This window comes from Leucopleurus acutus, assembly GCF_964270905.1.
Source record: "Leucopleurus acutus genome assembly, chromosome: 12".
Taxonomy (NCBI): Eukaryota; Metazoa; Chordata; class Mammalia; order Artiodactyla; family Delphinidae; genus Leucopleurus; species Leucopleurus acutus.
The window spans coordinates 21,697,249-21,711,968 of NC_139154.1; the positions used below are offsets into that span (position 1 = coordinate 21,697,249).

The 14,720-nt window shown below is 48.4% G+C and overlaps 1 protein-coding gene across 9 annotated transcripts in view; it reads left to right on the plus strand.

The window, feature by feature from the left end:
• IL1R1 (interleukin 1 receptor type 1) overlaps nucleotides 1-14,720 on the plus strand; it is a 178,887-nt gene that overhangs the window by 118,312 nt on the left and 45,855 nt on the right. For 4 of the 9 annotated variants that reach the window (XR_014326645.1, XM_082851753.1, XM_082851757.1 and 1 more), the window contains exon 3: nucleotides 5,911-6,061. Coding sequence is in view for 8 of the 9 variants with exons in the window: in XM_082851753.1 (XP_082707879.1) it covers nucleotides 5,911-6,061 (151 nt within the window). In the remaining variant the exon portion in view is untranslated. Of the gene's footprint in view, nucleotides 1-5,910; nucleotides 6,062-12,056; nucleotides 12,124-14,720 lie in introns of all 9 variants that reach the window. The other 5 variants (XM_082851756.1, XM_082851755.1, XM_082851754.1 and 2 more) reach the window with 2 other exon arrangements.

A 14,720-nucleotide genomic window follows, 5' to 3' on the forward strand; every position in this document is an offset into this window, starting at 1 on the left:
TGCGGCTCCTTCCCACTAGCTAGCTATTTTATGTTTGGTAGTGTATATATGTCCATGCCACTCTCTCACTTCGTCTCAGCTTCCCCTTCTCCCTCCCCACATCCTCAAGTCCATTCCCTATGTCTGCGTCTTTATTCCCGTCTTACCCCTAGGTTCTTCATGACCTTTTTTTTTCTTAGATTCCATATATATGTGTTAGCATACCTAAGTGTCCATCGACAGACGAATGGATAAAGAAGATGTGGCACATATATACGATGGAATATTACTCAGCCATAAAAAGAAACGAAATTGAGTTATTTGTAGTGGATGGACCTAGAGTCTGTCGTACAGAGTGAAGTAAGTCAGAAAGAGAAACAAATACCGGATGCTGTCACTCTAGACCAGTGCTTGTCACCTCATTCGAAACCCAGCACCCCCTCTGAATGCGAACATGGTAAACACCCTTTTACAATTCCAAAATGATACAATCAAACTTACCTACAACATAACTTCCAAATAATCAATATAATAGTAGATGTAAAGAATAAGTAAAGTAATTTGGGTTAAAATGGTGTATTCTGGTGTGCAAATGCTTGGGCAGAGCCCCACCAGGACTTGTGGGGTCAGCGGTGCTTTATGCAGACCGAGCGTGAGGACATGGGGTGCTGCCCATGACGAGGTCTGACTCCTGATCAAGGTCTAAGTGGAGGTCAAAGGCCAGTCCTCCCTCTGTTACCACAGCGGTTGCATCCCCCGGAAAATTCAGGGGGATGAAACTGTGCCAACAAAATATCTGAGTGGAGCGTGGAGTGGGGTGCTAGGCTCCCAAAGCGGTAAACGATGTTCCTGTCGCCATGAATGTCTGCAGGACCCTGGAAGTCAAGGAGGATGAGGGACAGGTCTTCGCTGGGTAGGGCTGTTCCCGATGTGTAGCGGCCATTGTCTCCACCACCAAATGGCTACCCAAAGGGTCCCCTTCCCCACAGTTTGCAAAATGTGCTCCCTCAGGGGAAATGCTGGCCCCATGGAGAACCACTGCTTTCACTGCATCACTAGGTGGTAAGCGACGAAAACGCCAATGCAGGTGTGCACCCTGAAATAGCAGGGCACTCACAGTAGCAGGTGTGAGCTGGCCAGTGGGGGCATGCGCGTGAACTGTCAGAGGGTCGCAGAGGAGGTGATGGAAATCAGACCGGTGAGGGCCGCATGCAGCAGGGTGGGGGGTGGGGTGAGTGCTCAGAGGTACCCGGGAGCTTTAGGAGGGATGGAAACAGTCTGTATCCCAGTGGAGGTGTTCCTGGTATATACAGTTGGCACAGTTTCTGGAATTGTACACTTAGGATTTGTGTGTTTCATCATACGCATGCTTTACTTCAATTAAGAAAACCCCACAAGAGTGAAAACACTGGAAGATTCTTGTAGAGACTGTCTGGTCCTCTGAGACTCACCTGTAGTCGCCACTCTGAGACGTGGGACTGTTCTCAGCTGACGAGAAGGCAGTGCTCAGGCCATTCTGTCTCTCACAGTTGACTTTTTGCAAGTCCTGTGTGGCCGGACTCAGTTCAGAGCCTTTGGCAAGTGTCTGCGTTGGGGCTATGCTTCAGGATGAGATTCTGGAAGGGGCAAGGCAGTGCGCTTAAAAGGTCACCAGGGATGGAGACCAGAGTCGCTCCCATCACCGGGTCTGGTTTCTCTTGTCCAGGAGCCCAAGGAAGGCAAAGTGGAGACCTTGTCCAACTCCAGCCTAGCGGTCAAGCCCACTCCTGTCTGTAGCCCTCTTGTGATGGTGATCACTCCCTCTCTGCCTCATTTTCCCCTTTGCCCTTAAAACCCACGTGACACCACCAATCTGGTGGCTTTGAGCCGTGTAAGAGCTGGATAACTTAGATTTCCTAGCAACACTGGAAACCTCTGTGGCTATTTTTACTTTATCTTCATGTCCTGTACGTGATACCCTTATGATGAAAAAAAAAAAAAAAAAAGCAACTTTCTTTGCCCCGTTTGGGTAAATAAGTCAAATAGTTCTGTGAGCTAGGCTTTTGGATCTGTCCCCCAAGAGGAAAATCACCAACATTTCAGGGTTTTTTGGATTTTCTGAGAGGATAAGTGTTCCTTTTCCCTCTGTGGTGGGAGTGGTTTTGTATGCTCAGAGTCGTGGAAAGCTTTTTCTCGGGAGAAGATCCGTGACAGCCATGCCGACCACATAGTCAGGGTTTAGGATGTCTGTGTGTTTTTCATCTCTGCAGAATGGGAACAGTCATCATGTCACGTCGGGGGCACACCGTGGCGACCACCAGGTGGTCACGTTCACGTTCTCCTTCCCCGTATGGAGCCGTCCTGGGGCCCCATCCATCCTCGGGGCTGGGCTGCTCTGTGTGTCTGGGCTGGTGGGTGTGAGTCTGTGGGACCCCAGTGCTTCTGTTTCTCGTGGTTGGGACGGAATGGAGATGACCGTGGTGCTTCCGTAAGATAGTGCCTCGCCGAGTTTACCTCCAAAATGCTCCTCTTGGGAAGCGAAGAGTAGATGCTCAACCCAGCACTCCACAGTATCACCTTAAGAGATAGTTCTTTGCCTCATGTTTTATCTCTTGGAGACCTTTCTCTCCTCTTCATGACATAGCCCTGCATCCTCTAATATAAAAACGATAACTCCCCCTAGGAAAGCTTCAGGGAGAATCCTTACCCCTGGAAGACGGGCTCTGAGATCCCTGGCCGTCTGCAGCTTCTCCGGGCGGGTATTCATGGCTCTAGTTTAAAAAAAACAAGGACTTGTGTAAGCACAGAATTCTAAAGTATTTCCCACCATCGTGTAGTTCCCTGGCTTTATAAGTTCCGAAAACTGACATTTTTGGTCTGAATAATATCGACTGTTTTATAGCTGGTTGAATGCTTGTAACAGGTGAACATCATAATTATGAATTTCATTTTAATACCGTCATCCATTCCCTGTGCACGTCTCCACTGATTTTCAATAGAACACGTGGGTGGTGACATTTCACGAGCTGAAGAACCTGCCTTACAGCCCTTGCTTTCCCCAGGGGCTCATCCACTGTGCCTTCTTAGTTATAGGTGAATCAGTTGGAACGTCATTCTCTGAATATTTTCCCATGATGTCCGATATACATGGAGGCCACGTTGATTAATGTTTGGGATGAGAAGTTGTAGGAAATAATGCCGTCCGTGTCTTTACGCGGCGCTCAGTGTGGAGAGTGAGTAGGCGTGAGGTGGAAACGTGGAAAGTGCCGTTAGGATTTCCTTTTATATTTAGGAGGCGGGGCTCTGCTACTTAAGGTCCCTGGAAGAGGATGGGGCCCCTAGTGTTGTCATGTCTCTCCTTGGGTTTCTCCAGAAACTTCCCTTAGACCTGGCAGGAGAGATCCCACCCAGGCCCTGTACTTTGGAGGGTTCTGTTCTGTTTCTCAGAGCCGGCTGCTGGCCTCGGCATGGCTAGGAGTCTGTAGGGCCAAGAGGATGGTCCAGGGGCCCAAGAGCCCTGGAATTCCCTGCCCAGATAACCTGGACTTGGATTCCAGGGCGTGTGCAACCCTCTTTCCTGGGTTGTCCACTGGGGACTCCACTGCCTGAGGGCCTGCCTGGTCTGCAGAGTGGCCAGGGCCAGACGGGAGGATGTCTGCCTGTATGCACACTCAGGGCCCTCACAGTATGGGATGGAGCTGGGGGCAGGCCGGGGAGTCAGGCTTGGAGGTTACTGTAGATAGCAACTGCTCAAGCCCCACTGGGCACCGCCCCCTGTAGACCCTGTGTGGGACGGTGCAGCCCGGACCCTGGGCCCACGGAACAGTGTGTCTTCATGCATCTGGGGTGCATCTGCTGTGCGCCACCTCAGTCCTCTGCGTGGCTTCTGTCCTGGAAGGCAAGAGTCACAGAGAGGGGGAATTCCTCAGAAACACGAAGGAAATTCCTTAGAAACAAGAAGGAAATTCCTCAAGAATAAGAAGGCCTTAATAGATGCTCTGTGGCCACAAAGTAGGAGCAAATGCCCTGCCCCGCCCTTCACGGGGGCTCTGGGACTTGTGGAAATCCCTCGGGTTCTTATGACAGCACCCCACCCCCATGTCTCTTTTCCTTTGTCTGCACTGGGTGTGGAACTTCTTGCAGTGACAGGAAGGCGCTATGGATAAAGTCAGTCCTTCCCGGAAGGGGGGCTTTGGTTGGGGCCAATACACTCACTGTAAATTCTGATGCTTAATCTCTGTTCTTATAAATTAGCTCACGTTGAAGTTTCTCATTCTGGGTCTAGGAGGAAATTGCTCTATGCCCCACATTTGTACTTTCACTTTGTCTTTAATAAGCCACTAGCTTTCTATGTATGTTCCATGTACCACATAGGCAGGCTGTGATGTACTAGTTTCCAAACGGTATCACCAAAAGGCAATGGGAGCTGGGCTTGGGGCGCTCCCAAGGGCTCGCTTTTGCAGCGAGCGTCGTAGAAAGTCACGCCTCGTGTTTCCACTCCACGGTGCACTGTCGCGAGCGGGCCAGGCTGCTGGAGGTAGGGTGAGTAGCCGAGGCCTGTTGACCCAGGCCCCCCACGACGGCCCTGGGTCGGGCAGCGGGGTACCTCAGTGCACTGCTGCACCCCTGCACATCAGCTGGAAGCTGCTATGGAGAGGATGTTAGCAAGTCTGGGAAACTTCATACGTGGCAGAGGCATCACTGCATCGAGGCAGGAAAGTGGTTAGAGGGCTGTGGGGTGTCCTTCCCTGCAGAAGGTTTCCTGGACCTTCCAAACAAATCTGGTCCGCTTGCCCGTCCACCCCTCCCCCAGTCTGTTAATTTCTCCCAGACGTCGTCCATGGGACTGCCATCAGCTGCGGTCATTCTGGGCCACACGACTGGAGGTGGGGAGGGCCCTTTGCTGGGCCTGCAGACGGGAATATCTGGGAGGCTTGTCTTTGATCTTGTGTCCTGTTACGATTCATGATGGCGAGCTCTGACACCTTGATGGGATGCCCTGTACTTTCTCTTAAGTCCAAAGTGGATAACAAGGGTGGCATTTAGCACATTTAGTCTAAGAAGAATGTTTGGCGTTGAATTAGGCTGTTTTATCCACTGGGCACTAAAAGGCCTTATGCTGAGGGCTTACAAGCTTCTCAGAGGCCTAAGGAAATGATTCAGACCTGAGAAAAAAATATGACACTCCAAAACACTGAAAGGAAGCTGCAAAACCAGGGAATGAACGGTGAAACGTCTAGAGGACGTCACAGTAGGGCATTCCCAGCTCAGCTTTTTAGAAGTTATCTTAAGTTATGTAATTTGGAATGCCAGTGTGTTAATATGCTTGGTGCAAAGGAAGAGTGAAGATTCTGAGGGGATGACTGTTACTGAACAGGGCCTTGAAGGTTTTCCTGGCATCTGGTGTGTTTCCCTGAGCATTATTCTCCAGGTGCGTTAAGTGGCCAGGTGCGTTAAGAGGTGGTTTGACTCATCCCTGTGTGCAGCAAAGTGCCAGGTGTGTGCGTTTAATCAAAACGAACTAGAGGTTGTCATATAGACACTATAGATACTACGTATAAAATAGATAACTAATGAGAGCCTACTGGATAGCACAGGGAGCTCTACTCAGTGCTCTATGCTGACCTACATGGAAAGGAAATCCAAAAGAGGGGATATATGTTTACGTACAGCTGATGCACTTTGCTGTACAGCAGAAACTAACACAACATAGTAAAGCAACTTTACGCCAATAAAAATTTAAAACAAAACAAAACTAGGGGTTGTCAGCCTCTGTATTCTTCACCCCTGACTTGATTTTCTCAAAGGACTGTGGAACACGTGCTCTTTAAACAGGTGACTCACCTTTGTAAGCCTGTTTTGTTTCGTTGGACCCCGTGAGATCCGTGTGGTGGTCGGGGACTTGACGTTCCTTGTTCCAGCTCATGCCTGTGTGTGCATTTCCTTCCCCAGGTAGATGCGCCCCCTGAAGATGGTGACTCCTTCCTAGGGAGCAGGTCACTTCCTACGAGACAAGGCCTCCTCCACAGTTACTGGGCTGATTCACCCCAGGGGCCCGCCGGCCTTTTCCCGTCAACAGCTGAAGTCCTCCACCCTGTTTCAGGTAGTTCTGGACTATTTCCCATTGTATACAAAATATTTTGGTTTTGGCGGTACATTTTTCTTTGGGACATCTCCGTGGTTTTATCTGACTTCTGAAGGGGTCTGTGAAGCCATTAAGAAGCACTGCTGGGCTTCCCTGGTGGCGCAGTGGTTGAGAGTCTGCCTGCCGATGCAGGGGACACGGGTTCGTGCCCCGGTCCGGGAAGATCCCACATGCTGCGGAGCGGCTGGGCCCGTGAGCCATGGCCGCTGCGCCTGCGCGTCCGGAGCCTGTGCTCCGCAGCGGGAGAGGCCACAACAGTGAGAGGCCCGCGTACCGCAAAAACAAACAAACAAAAAAAAAAAGCACTGCTCACCCGGTTTCTCAGGGTTGCCTCCCCCTCAGCTTCAGCTGTGACCATGTGACGGTGGCTCCCAGTGCAGGTCTGAGCTGCCTCAATTCCAGATCGTCCCGGGTTCCATGTCCACGTCACTGAATTTCCACCTCACAATCGAATTCTTGATTTCTGTTACATGGTCTCAGGAGACCCAGGCCGGTGGTGCCGTGAGTGACACCCCCAGGCGTCTCCTCGGCTGTGTGGGTGCCGGAACCTTCCCTCCTTACCTGCCCTGCCCTTGCTGGTCCCACCTGAGGGAATCAGGGCCGGTGGGTCCCAGACCCCTTCTCTGGCTTGCCTCTGAGTGGGACTCAGATATGCCCCCTTCCGTCTGTCTGTCACTGCTGGCCGCTCATGCCTGCATCCCTGCTCATCTACAGCCCTTCCCCAGACACCTCTCCCGTTTATATTCCACATGAGTGCCAACATTTCCTTAAAAGATGAAAATCTGATCGTATACCACTCTGTGGCTTAAAACCATTACGTGATTGTCTTGCCACCTACAAAGGGCAGTCCCAACTGCTCAGCAAGGCTCTTCGTGTCCTGGGCACTTTCCATCTCTCCAGCTTTGCCTCTTGGCACCTCACCTTTTTTTTTTTTTTTTTTTTGGCCGCACTCAGCACGTGAGATCTTGGTTCCCCGACCAGGGATCGAACCTGCGCTCCCTGCAGTGGAAGCGCACAGTCTCAACCACTGGACCGCCAGGGAATTCCCGGTGCCTCACCTTTGACTTATGCTCTGGAACATGATGAATCTCCCCCATGCTCTCCCCACCGTGAGGCTCACCTGGTCCAGAAGCCCTCCTTCAGGGCGCGTTAGGCCCTGTCTTCCCTCCTACCCGGGGCATCTCTCTCCCCATGGACAGTCAGTCCCGCATTGTGGTGTAACTCTGCAGACATGTCCACTCTCCCTGCTGGCTGGGGAGCTCCTCGAGCCCCTGGGTCATTGTTCCTAGTTTTGTTCCCAGGACCGAGTGTACACACAGGCATGTAGTAGATCTTCAACATACAGTTGTTGGTTTGGCAGCAAATGAACAAAGGAATGAATGGATACCTGAGAACATTTTACCAAAACTTACATCTCTCATCAGAGCGTGGGGTGACTTACGATAGCTAATTCAGAGTGTGACCGTTTGCCAATGTTCTAAACCCTTCACGTGTGACAACTCACTTAATCACAGCCTTCAAGGACAAATACTGTTATCATCATCCCCATTTTGTCCAAAGGGGGAACTGCGACACAGAGGCTGAACTTTTATCCAGTGTGCCATTGATGGCTATGTGGGATGTATTGCGTGATCACATGTGGCTGACGGCTGAATTGTGACCATCTTGAAGAGCGGGTTCTTGTTTTATATTTCACTTTATTTATTTTGAATTTTAAAAATTATTTTTTGTCCCTGGTACTAGCATATACAGCCTGGTATACAGGCTGTATATGTTGGTATACAGCAGAACACAAATGTCATTGAGGGATTTTCTGATTTGCCCAGCCTTTCAAGGACTAGCAGGGTGAAGGCTAGTCAGGTTTGGCTTCACCCTTGGAATTCTGTATCGTTTTGGGACATACGGGGGGTTTTGTCCATTTTTTTGTTTAGTTTGGCCTTGGATGGTACGTCTTTACCTGCTTCCTCTACACTGTCCGCACTCATGGGACTCTTAACCCCCATCCCATGGCCTGGAGCCAAACCCCTTGCCCTAGGATCCTGGAGACTGACAGGGATTCAGAAGGTCCCCTGCTGAGGGGAAGGGGCTTCTCTCACCCCCCTGCTTTTTTCCAAGAGCAGTTCCAGGGCAGGCGAAGTAAAACCTGGACCCCTGGGGCCGGGCTCCTGCATTCTATGGACTATTAGATAGGAAGGGGTCTGTAGTCACCCAGCCCATTGCCAACTGTGCAGACGAGGAAACCGAGGCTCAGGAGGAATTGTGTCCAAGGTCGCACCGTCCTTGGACTTGCAATTCTTAAACGTTGTTTGCCCACAATTAATTTGGAATTACATCTCCAGACACACTCTGTATGAATTCAGCCTGGCACCTTCCTTGTCTTCTCCCCCGCCCACTCATCGAACAAGCCAGAGCTTGTGACTAAATGAACGAACACCTGGCAGAGTTCAGTTGATTTTGTGGTGTCTTTAATAAACTAATGTGAGTAATGGATTGGCCTGGAACAGCTAATCGGGAAATGTTTTAACCCTTTATTTACTTCCTTCTATCATAGAAATTTAAAACACACCTCCTCAGGGTTACAGAAATAGTTAATAAGCCAGACTGCAAGACGTCAAAGCCTCCCATCTTATTTAATAATCTGAATACAGGTTCAAGGTAAATATGATAATAATACTCTTAATCTAGACTAATTTGGGAGAAGGCTAATTTATGTGAGTAAAACGTCAGAATTACAGGATACTTAAGGAATGTTGTCTCATGGCTCTGAGGTAGGTTTTAAGGCTGGAATCAGGTATGGGGATCACTGCACTCATGCTGGGGGTAAACTGAGGAGAATGCGGATGGGGGTGTCTCTCACGCTTAGATTGTCTTCTTTTTCCCTGCATTTGCAGGCACACCTCGGAGATACTGTGGGTTTGGTTCTAGACCACCACAGTAAAGCTTATATTGCAATAAAGTGAGTCACACGAAATTTTTGTTTCCCAGTGCATATAAAAGTTATGTTTACACTATACTGCGGTGTATTAAATAAGCAATAACGTTATGTCCAAGAAAGCAATGTACATACCTTCACTAAAAAAACACTTCATTGCTAAAAAATGCTCACGGTCATCTGAGCCTTCAGCGAGTCATCATCTTTGTGCTGGTGGAGGGTCCGGCCTGGATGTCGGTGGCTGCTGACTGCTCAGGGTGGTGGCTGTTGAAGGTTGAGGTGGCCACGGCAATCTCAAAGTAAGACGACACTGAAATTTGCCACATTGATTGACTCTTCCTTTTGCCTGGACACTTAGAGGCCATTGTAGGGTTGTTAGTTGGCCTGATTTCAATAGTGTTGTGTCTCAGGGACTAGGGAGGCCCAAGGAGAGAGCTGGGGGTACAGCCAGATGGTGGAGCAGTCAGAACACACACAGTATTTATCAGTTAAGTTTGCTGTCTCGTATGGATGTGGTTCGTGGTGCCCCAAAAACACATTACAGCCGTAACATCAAAGATCCCTCATCACAGAATAACGTAAACATGACAGTAACGAAAAAGTTTGAAATATTTTGAGAATTACCAAAATGTGACACAGAGACATGAAGCGAGTGGGCGCTGCTGGAAAAATGGTGCCGATGGACCTGCTCGATGCAGGGGTGCCACAAGTCTTCCATTTGTTAAAAAACACAGTATTTGCAAAGTGCAGTGAAGCGAAGCGCAGTAAAACGAGGTACGCCTGTATTTAAAAAGCACACTGTCCCTTTTTTTATACCTTTTAATACCACTTCTTAAGTAGAACATTTTCCAGCTAATATTCAAATGATTGCATGTTATTAGAATCTGGGTTTGTGATGTCTTAGTTAAAATATTTTGTTTGCAGTTAACTTACGGCTACAGAAAAGAATATAGGCAAATTTCATCTTCTGTAAAATGAAAAGGACAGCTTTTTTTTGAAGCATGAAATTATGCGGTCTGCCCTGGACATTGCCCCTGAGGTCGGGTCGAGGGGATAGCTGTTTCTTCGGTTCATTTTTTCACTCATTCTGTGAGCACTTATCAAGGGCTTCTGAGTTCCCAGCACAGTTCTGGAAGCTGTGAGTGCAGTGATAGGCGGGTCATGGTTCCTGCCCACATGAGGCTCCCTGTCCCGGGGTAACTGCAGTGAAAAGTGCGAAGGCATTAACACAGGTTGCTGCAGGGGCCCAGAGAGAGACGGTCTGGCCAGGCAAGGGTTCTGGGGGCTCCCTGGAGCTGGTGGGAGGAGGGTGACCCTGGCTGAGACCTGCTGGGTGGGGAGGTACCTTCACCACCAGGTGAAGGGTGGAGGGAATAGCAAAGGCAAGGGCTCTGAGGTTGGAGAACTGGGCAAGGTGAAGGCTGACGTATGGACTGGGCATGGGGAGAGGAAGGTGGAGGGTTGGGCAGTCAGAGCCTCAGCACAGAGGACCTGTGTGCTTTGCTGAGGGGTGCGGACTGTTTGGGGTGCACTGGGGAGCCGGTGAAGGCGCTTTGAACCGATCACTTGGTAACTATGAGTTTGTAAGATCCCTGGATTGAATAGAAGCAGTAAGTCCACAGGCAGAGAGACTGATAAGGAGCCAGTTGGCATAATTAATCCAGGAAGGAGCCGGTGATTGTTGAGCTAAAGAGGCATCAGCAGTGGGTATGAGTGAACCGGGCTGGTCTGGTGATCTCCGGAGCCGGACTGTTCAGGGCTGGTGAGAACAGCTCTGGGGATGGCGGGTGTCGGGGTCACTGAGCCTGGGTCGCTCGTTGGGTGGGTGGGAGTGTGGCAGTGCTGTCCCTGTCACTAAGGTGGGGAGCATGGCTGGTGCAGAGAATGAGTTTGGTTTGAGGCCTGTGGAATACTAGGAATTCATAGGTTGTTGAATAGACTTGTGCCTAAGTTCATTGGAAGCACGAGATTGGAATTTATTGCATGTAGTTGTAAGGTCCCCCTTCAGGAGCACCGAACAGGAACGTTCAAAAAGGTAAAGGGGGCCGTACTGAACATTAACTTAATGTGGGCCTGAGAAGTTTAGAAAGGTAGGCAACATGGAGTGCTGTTTTCCTTTTTCAATTGATATTATTTTAGGGATATTTTAGGGATAAAGCCACAGGCGTGCTTTCCTTCCAGCATCAGCCAAATGCCTAATCTGATTATGCCGCCTGCCAGGTACATGGACAGAGTGTTAGGGAATTGAAATGCTAGGTTACCAGGACCTCAGTTTACTATGTAGCCCTATGGCTGATCAATACCTGCTGTAGCTGCTGCTACGTTAGTGTGGCTTCTAAACCACTCAGAGGAGCTGTGGAGGTTTTGTTTATATTTTTGGTTTTCTTTGTGATAAGATGAATACATGCTTATTATAGAAATTTTAGATAAAAAGCCCCAGAGAAGGGGCAAACCAACCAACCACAAGAAGCAACCCAATTTTGATATGCTGTTATTATTTCTTTTAGTCTTTCTGGTGCATTTCCATGCAGCCATACCATTTCGTACAAACGGTTTAGTGTCTTACCTTATAAAGCGAAGGTGTGAGCTTTCGCAGGATCTGGAAGTACGGGGAGACGTTGCAAGCGGGTCCTGGCAGTGGGTACATTCCAGGTGGGGAACACATCCATGTAAGTAGAGGCAAGATGGTTTAGGGTCTAGTGGGTAGTCTATTTTGGGTGTAGCATAGATTAGATTTGGGGGAAACTTAAATGGAAATGAACGTTGGGACAGTGGATGGAAGTTTTGTCAATCCTAAGTTGTGTGAGTTTGTCCCCAGTTCTGTTAAAAATCTTCATTCCCCTTTTCCCCAGTTTGCGTCCAGAAGCATGATCACATAAGGGATGTAGGGAGACTAACCCATCAGTGTGACTTGCGGGTAAGGGTGGGACCGGGGGGGGGGCAGTCCGTGTGTGTAGTTTTAGAGATGTCTGGGGGAATAGTAACACTTAAAATTTCTCTTCCATTCCTCTGTTTCCCCAGGAGAATATGAAAGTATTATTCAGGCTTGTTTGTTTCACAGCTCTACTGACTTCTTCTCTGGAGGCTGGTGAGTTAAGCATTTCCTTGTGTTCCTGTCTGCTAAGAAAATCTGTTATTTAGAATACATGAAGTACCTTGCTGAACAGAGTCATTTTTCTTACGTGTGTCTGTGGATGCCCAAGTCACAGAACTGTATTGCTGGATGTCCTTTCAAGATCTTTACTTTTCATTCTCTCGTTTATACATCGGGAAACTGAAGCCCAGTGAGGTTAAGAGCCCAAGGTCATGCAGCTAGTTTCAGAGCAAAAGCTACAGTCCACGTCACCAGTGTCTAGTCCAGGCCTCTTCCCACTTGGTTGCTGCTTGAAGAGTGTAATATGGGAAATCCTGGCTTTCATTCAGAAGAGGTGTTAAACGCAGTCTTTATGAACCACAGCTGGCAGTTCTGTGTTTTCTCCATTCATTCATTCTTTCTCTTCCCCTCTCCCTCTCCCGCTGCGAATGTATTTAGCTCCTGCCGTGCGCCAGGCACTAGCTGCTGGGGCTACAGTGGTGAATAATCCAGACAGAAATAGCTGCCTGGGGTTTACATTCCAGTAGGGGAGAGAGACAGTACATTACATAAGTAAAGATACATTGTGTCATATGGCGATAAGTGTGGAGAGGAAAAGCAGCAGAAAAGTAAAGTATACACGTTGGGGATTTTTTGATAGTGTGGCCAGAAAAGGCCTCACTGGGAAGTTGACCTTTGAGTTGAACCTGATGGAGCGGGAGGAGGGAGCTATATAGAGATCAGGTTGTGGGTGGGGAAATATTCTAGGCAGCACGTGCCAAGGCCCTGAGGCCGGGAGTACTGGCATGTTCCAGGGGCTGAAATCTGCTGTGGCTGGAGCAGAGGGAATGGTGAGGGATGTGATACAGGGTGAGGTCATTCAGGTAATGGGGGGCGGTGGAGGTTTGACTGTGTAGAGAGAACCTTGTAGACCTTTCTAAGGATCTTGGCTTGTACTCTGAGGTGGGAAGACTGTGTAGGTTCCCTGTTTAAAACCAGAGAGGTGATCTACCTTTCCTTTCTGTTTTTTTTGGCCATGCCGTGCGGCTTGTGGGATCTTAGTTCCCCGACCAAGGATCGAACCCGGGCCCTCGGCAGTGAAAGTGTGCAGTCCTAACCACTGGACCGCCAGGGAGCTTCCATAGTTTAAAGGCGCATTCTGGTTCTTATACTGTGAACAGATCCTAGGGAGGCAAAGGGAGAAACAGAGAGGCCAGTTAGGAGGCCATTACGGCAATCCAGGCAAGCTATGATGGTAACTTATTCAAGGGTGACAAGGAGAAGTGAGTCGTCAGAGTCTGGATATACTTTGAGGACAGAGCCAGCAGGATTTGCAGACAGATTGGATGTGGGTGTGAGAAACAGAGAAGAATCAAGGATGACTAAGGGTTTCAGCCCAAGCGCATGTAAAGTGGAGTTGCCGTTGATGGGAGGGGGGAAGGTCACGTGTTCAGACTGAACATGTTAAAGTTAGCTGTCCATTAGATGTCTAAATAGAGATGTTGACTAAGCAGTCTGGAGCCAGGGGTTGGAAGTATAAAATTGGAGACCTTGGCAAGCAGCTGCTATTAGAACCCTGAGACTAGATGGGTCTAACTGGGGAGTGAGTGTGGTTAGAAAAGAACAGAACTTCAAGGAGTGAACCCTGCAGCCCTCCAGGGATGGGCGGTCAGGCTTCCATTCATCCAAGAACCAGTGAAAGACTGGCCTGAAAGGTAGGAGGAGAACCAGACAAATGTCCTGAAAGCCAAGTGAAGAACGTGTTTCAGGGATGAGGATAACACGTGTCCAGTGCAGATGTGCTAAGTAAGATGACGTCCGAGAGTTGTCGATTCGATTTAGCAACTTAAAAGTCATAGGTGACTTTGATCAGAGCAGTTTTGATGGAGTGGTGGAGCAAACCCCAGATAAATAGGAGAGTGTGTTGAGCTGAGACCCTAAGGTTTACTCTTTTATCACTGTTATTATTGCTACTGTTACTCCTCGGAGCTAAATACTTACCAGTCCTCCATCAGTGCAGGTACCTTGCTGAGTGCCTAGCCACTTTTATTTCCATTCTGTTTTAAAATAGCTTTATTGAGGTTATAATAGACATACAATAAACCACACATGTTTAAGGTATACAATTTGATGTGTTGACATACATATCCACCCCGAAACCGTCATCACAAGATAATATTGAATTGAGTATTAATTGGTTTGGAGAGAACGGGGCAGCTCAACAATACCAAGTCTTCTGATCAATGAACAAAGTATAGACGTCTTCATTTTTTTAGATCTCTTAAAATTTATTTAAATAAATTTATTTTGTAATTTTCATTGGATCAGTCTGATGCATCTTTTGTCACATTTATCCTAAATTATTCATATCTTGATGCTATTGTAAAAGGCATTTAAAAAAATCCAGTTTCTAATTGTTCTTAGGTAATGTATACACACACATTCAAATTTGCATATTCATATTGTATCCTACAGCTTACAAACCCTGTAGGTCTTCGGTAGATTTCCTAGCATATTCTGTATAGAGAATCATGTTGTCTGCAAATAAAGACATTTTACTTTTCTCTTCAATCCGTATGCCATTTCTTTTTCTTGCCTAATGCACTAATTAG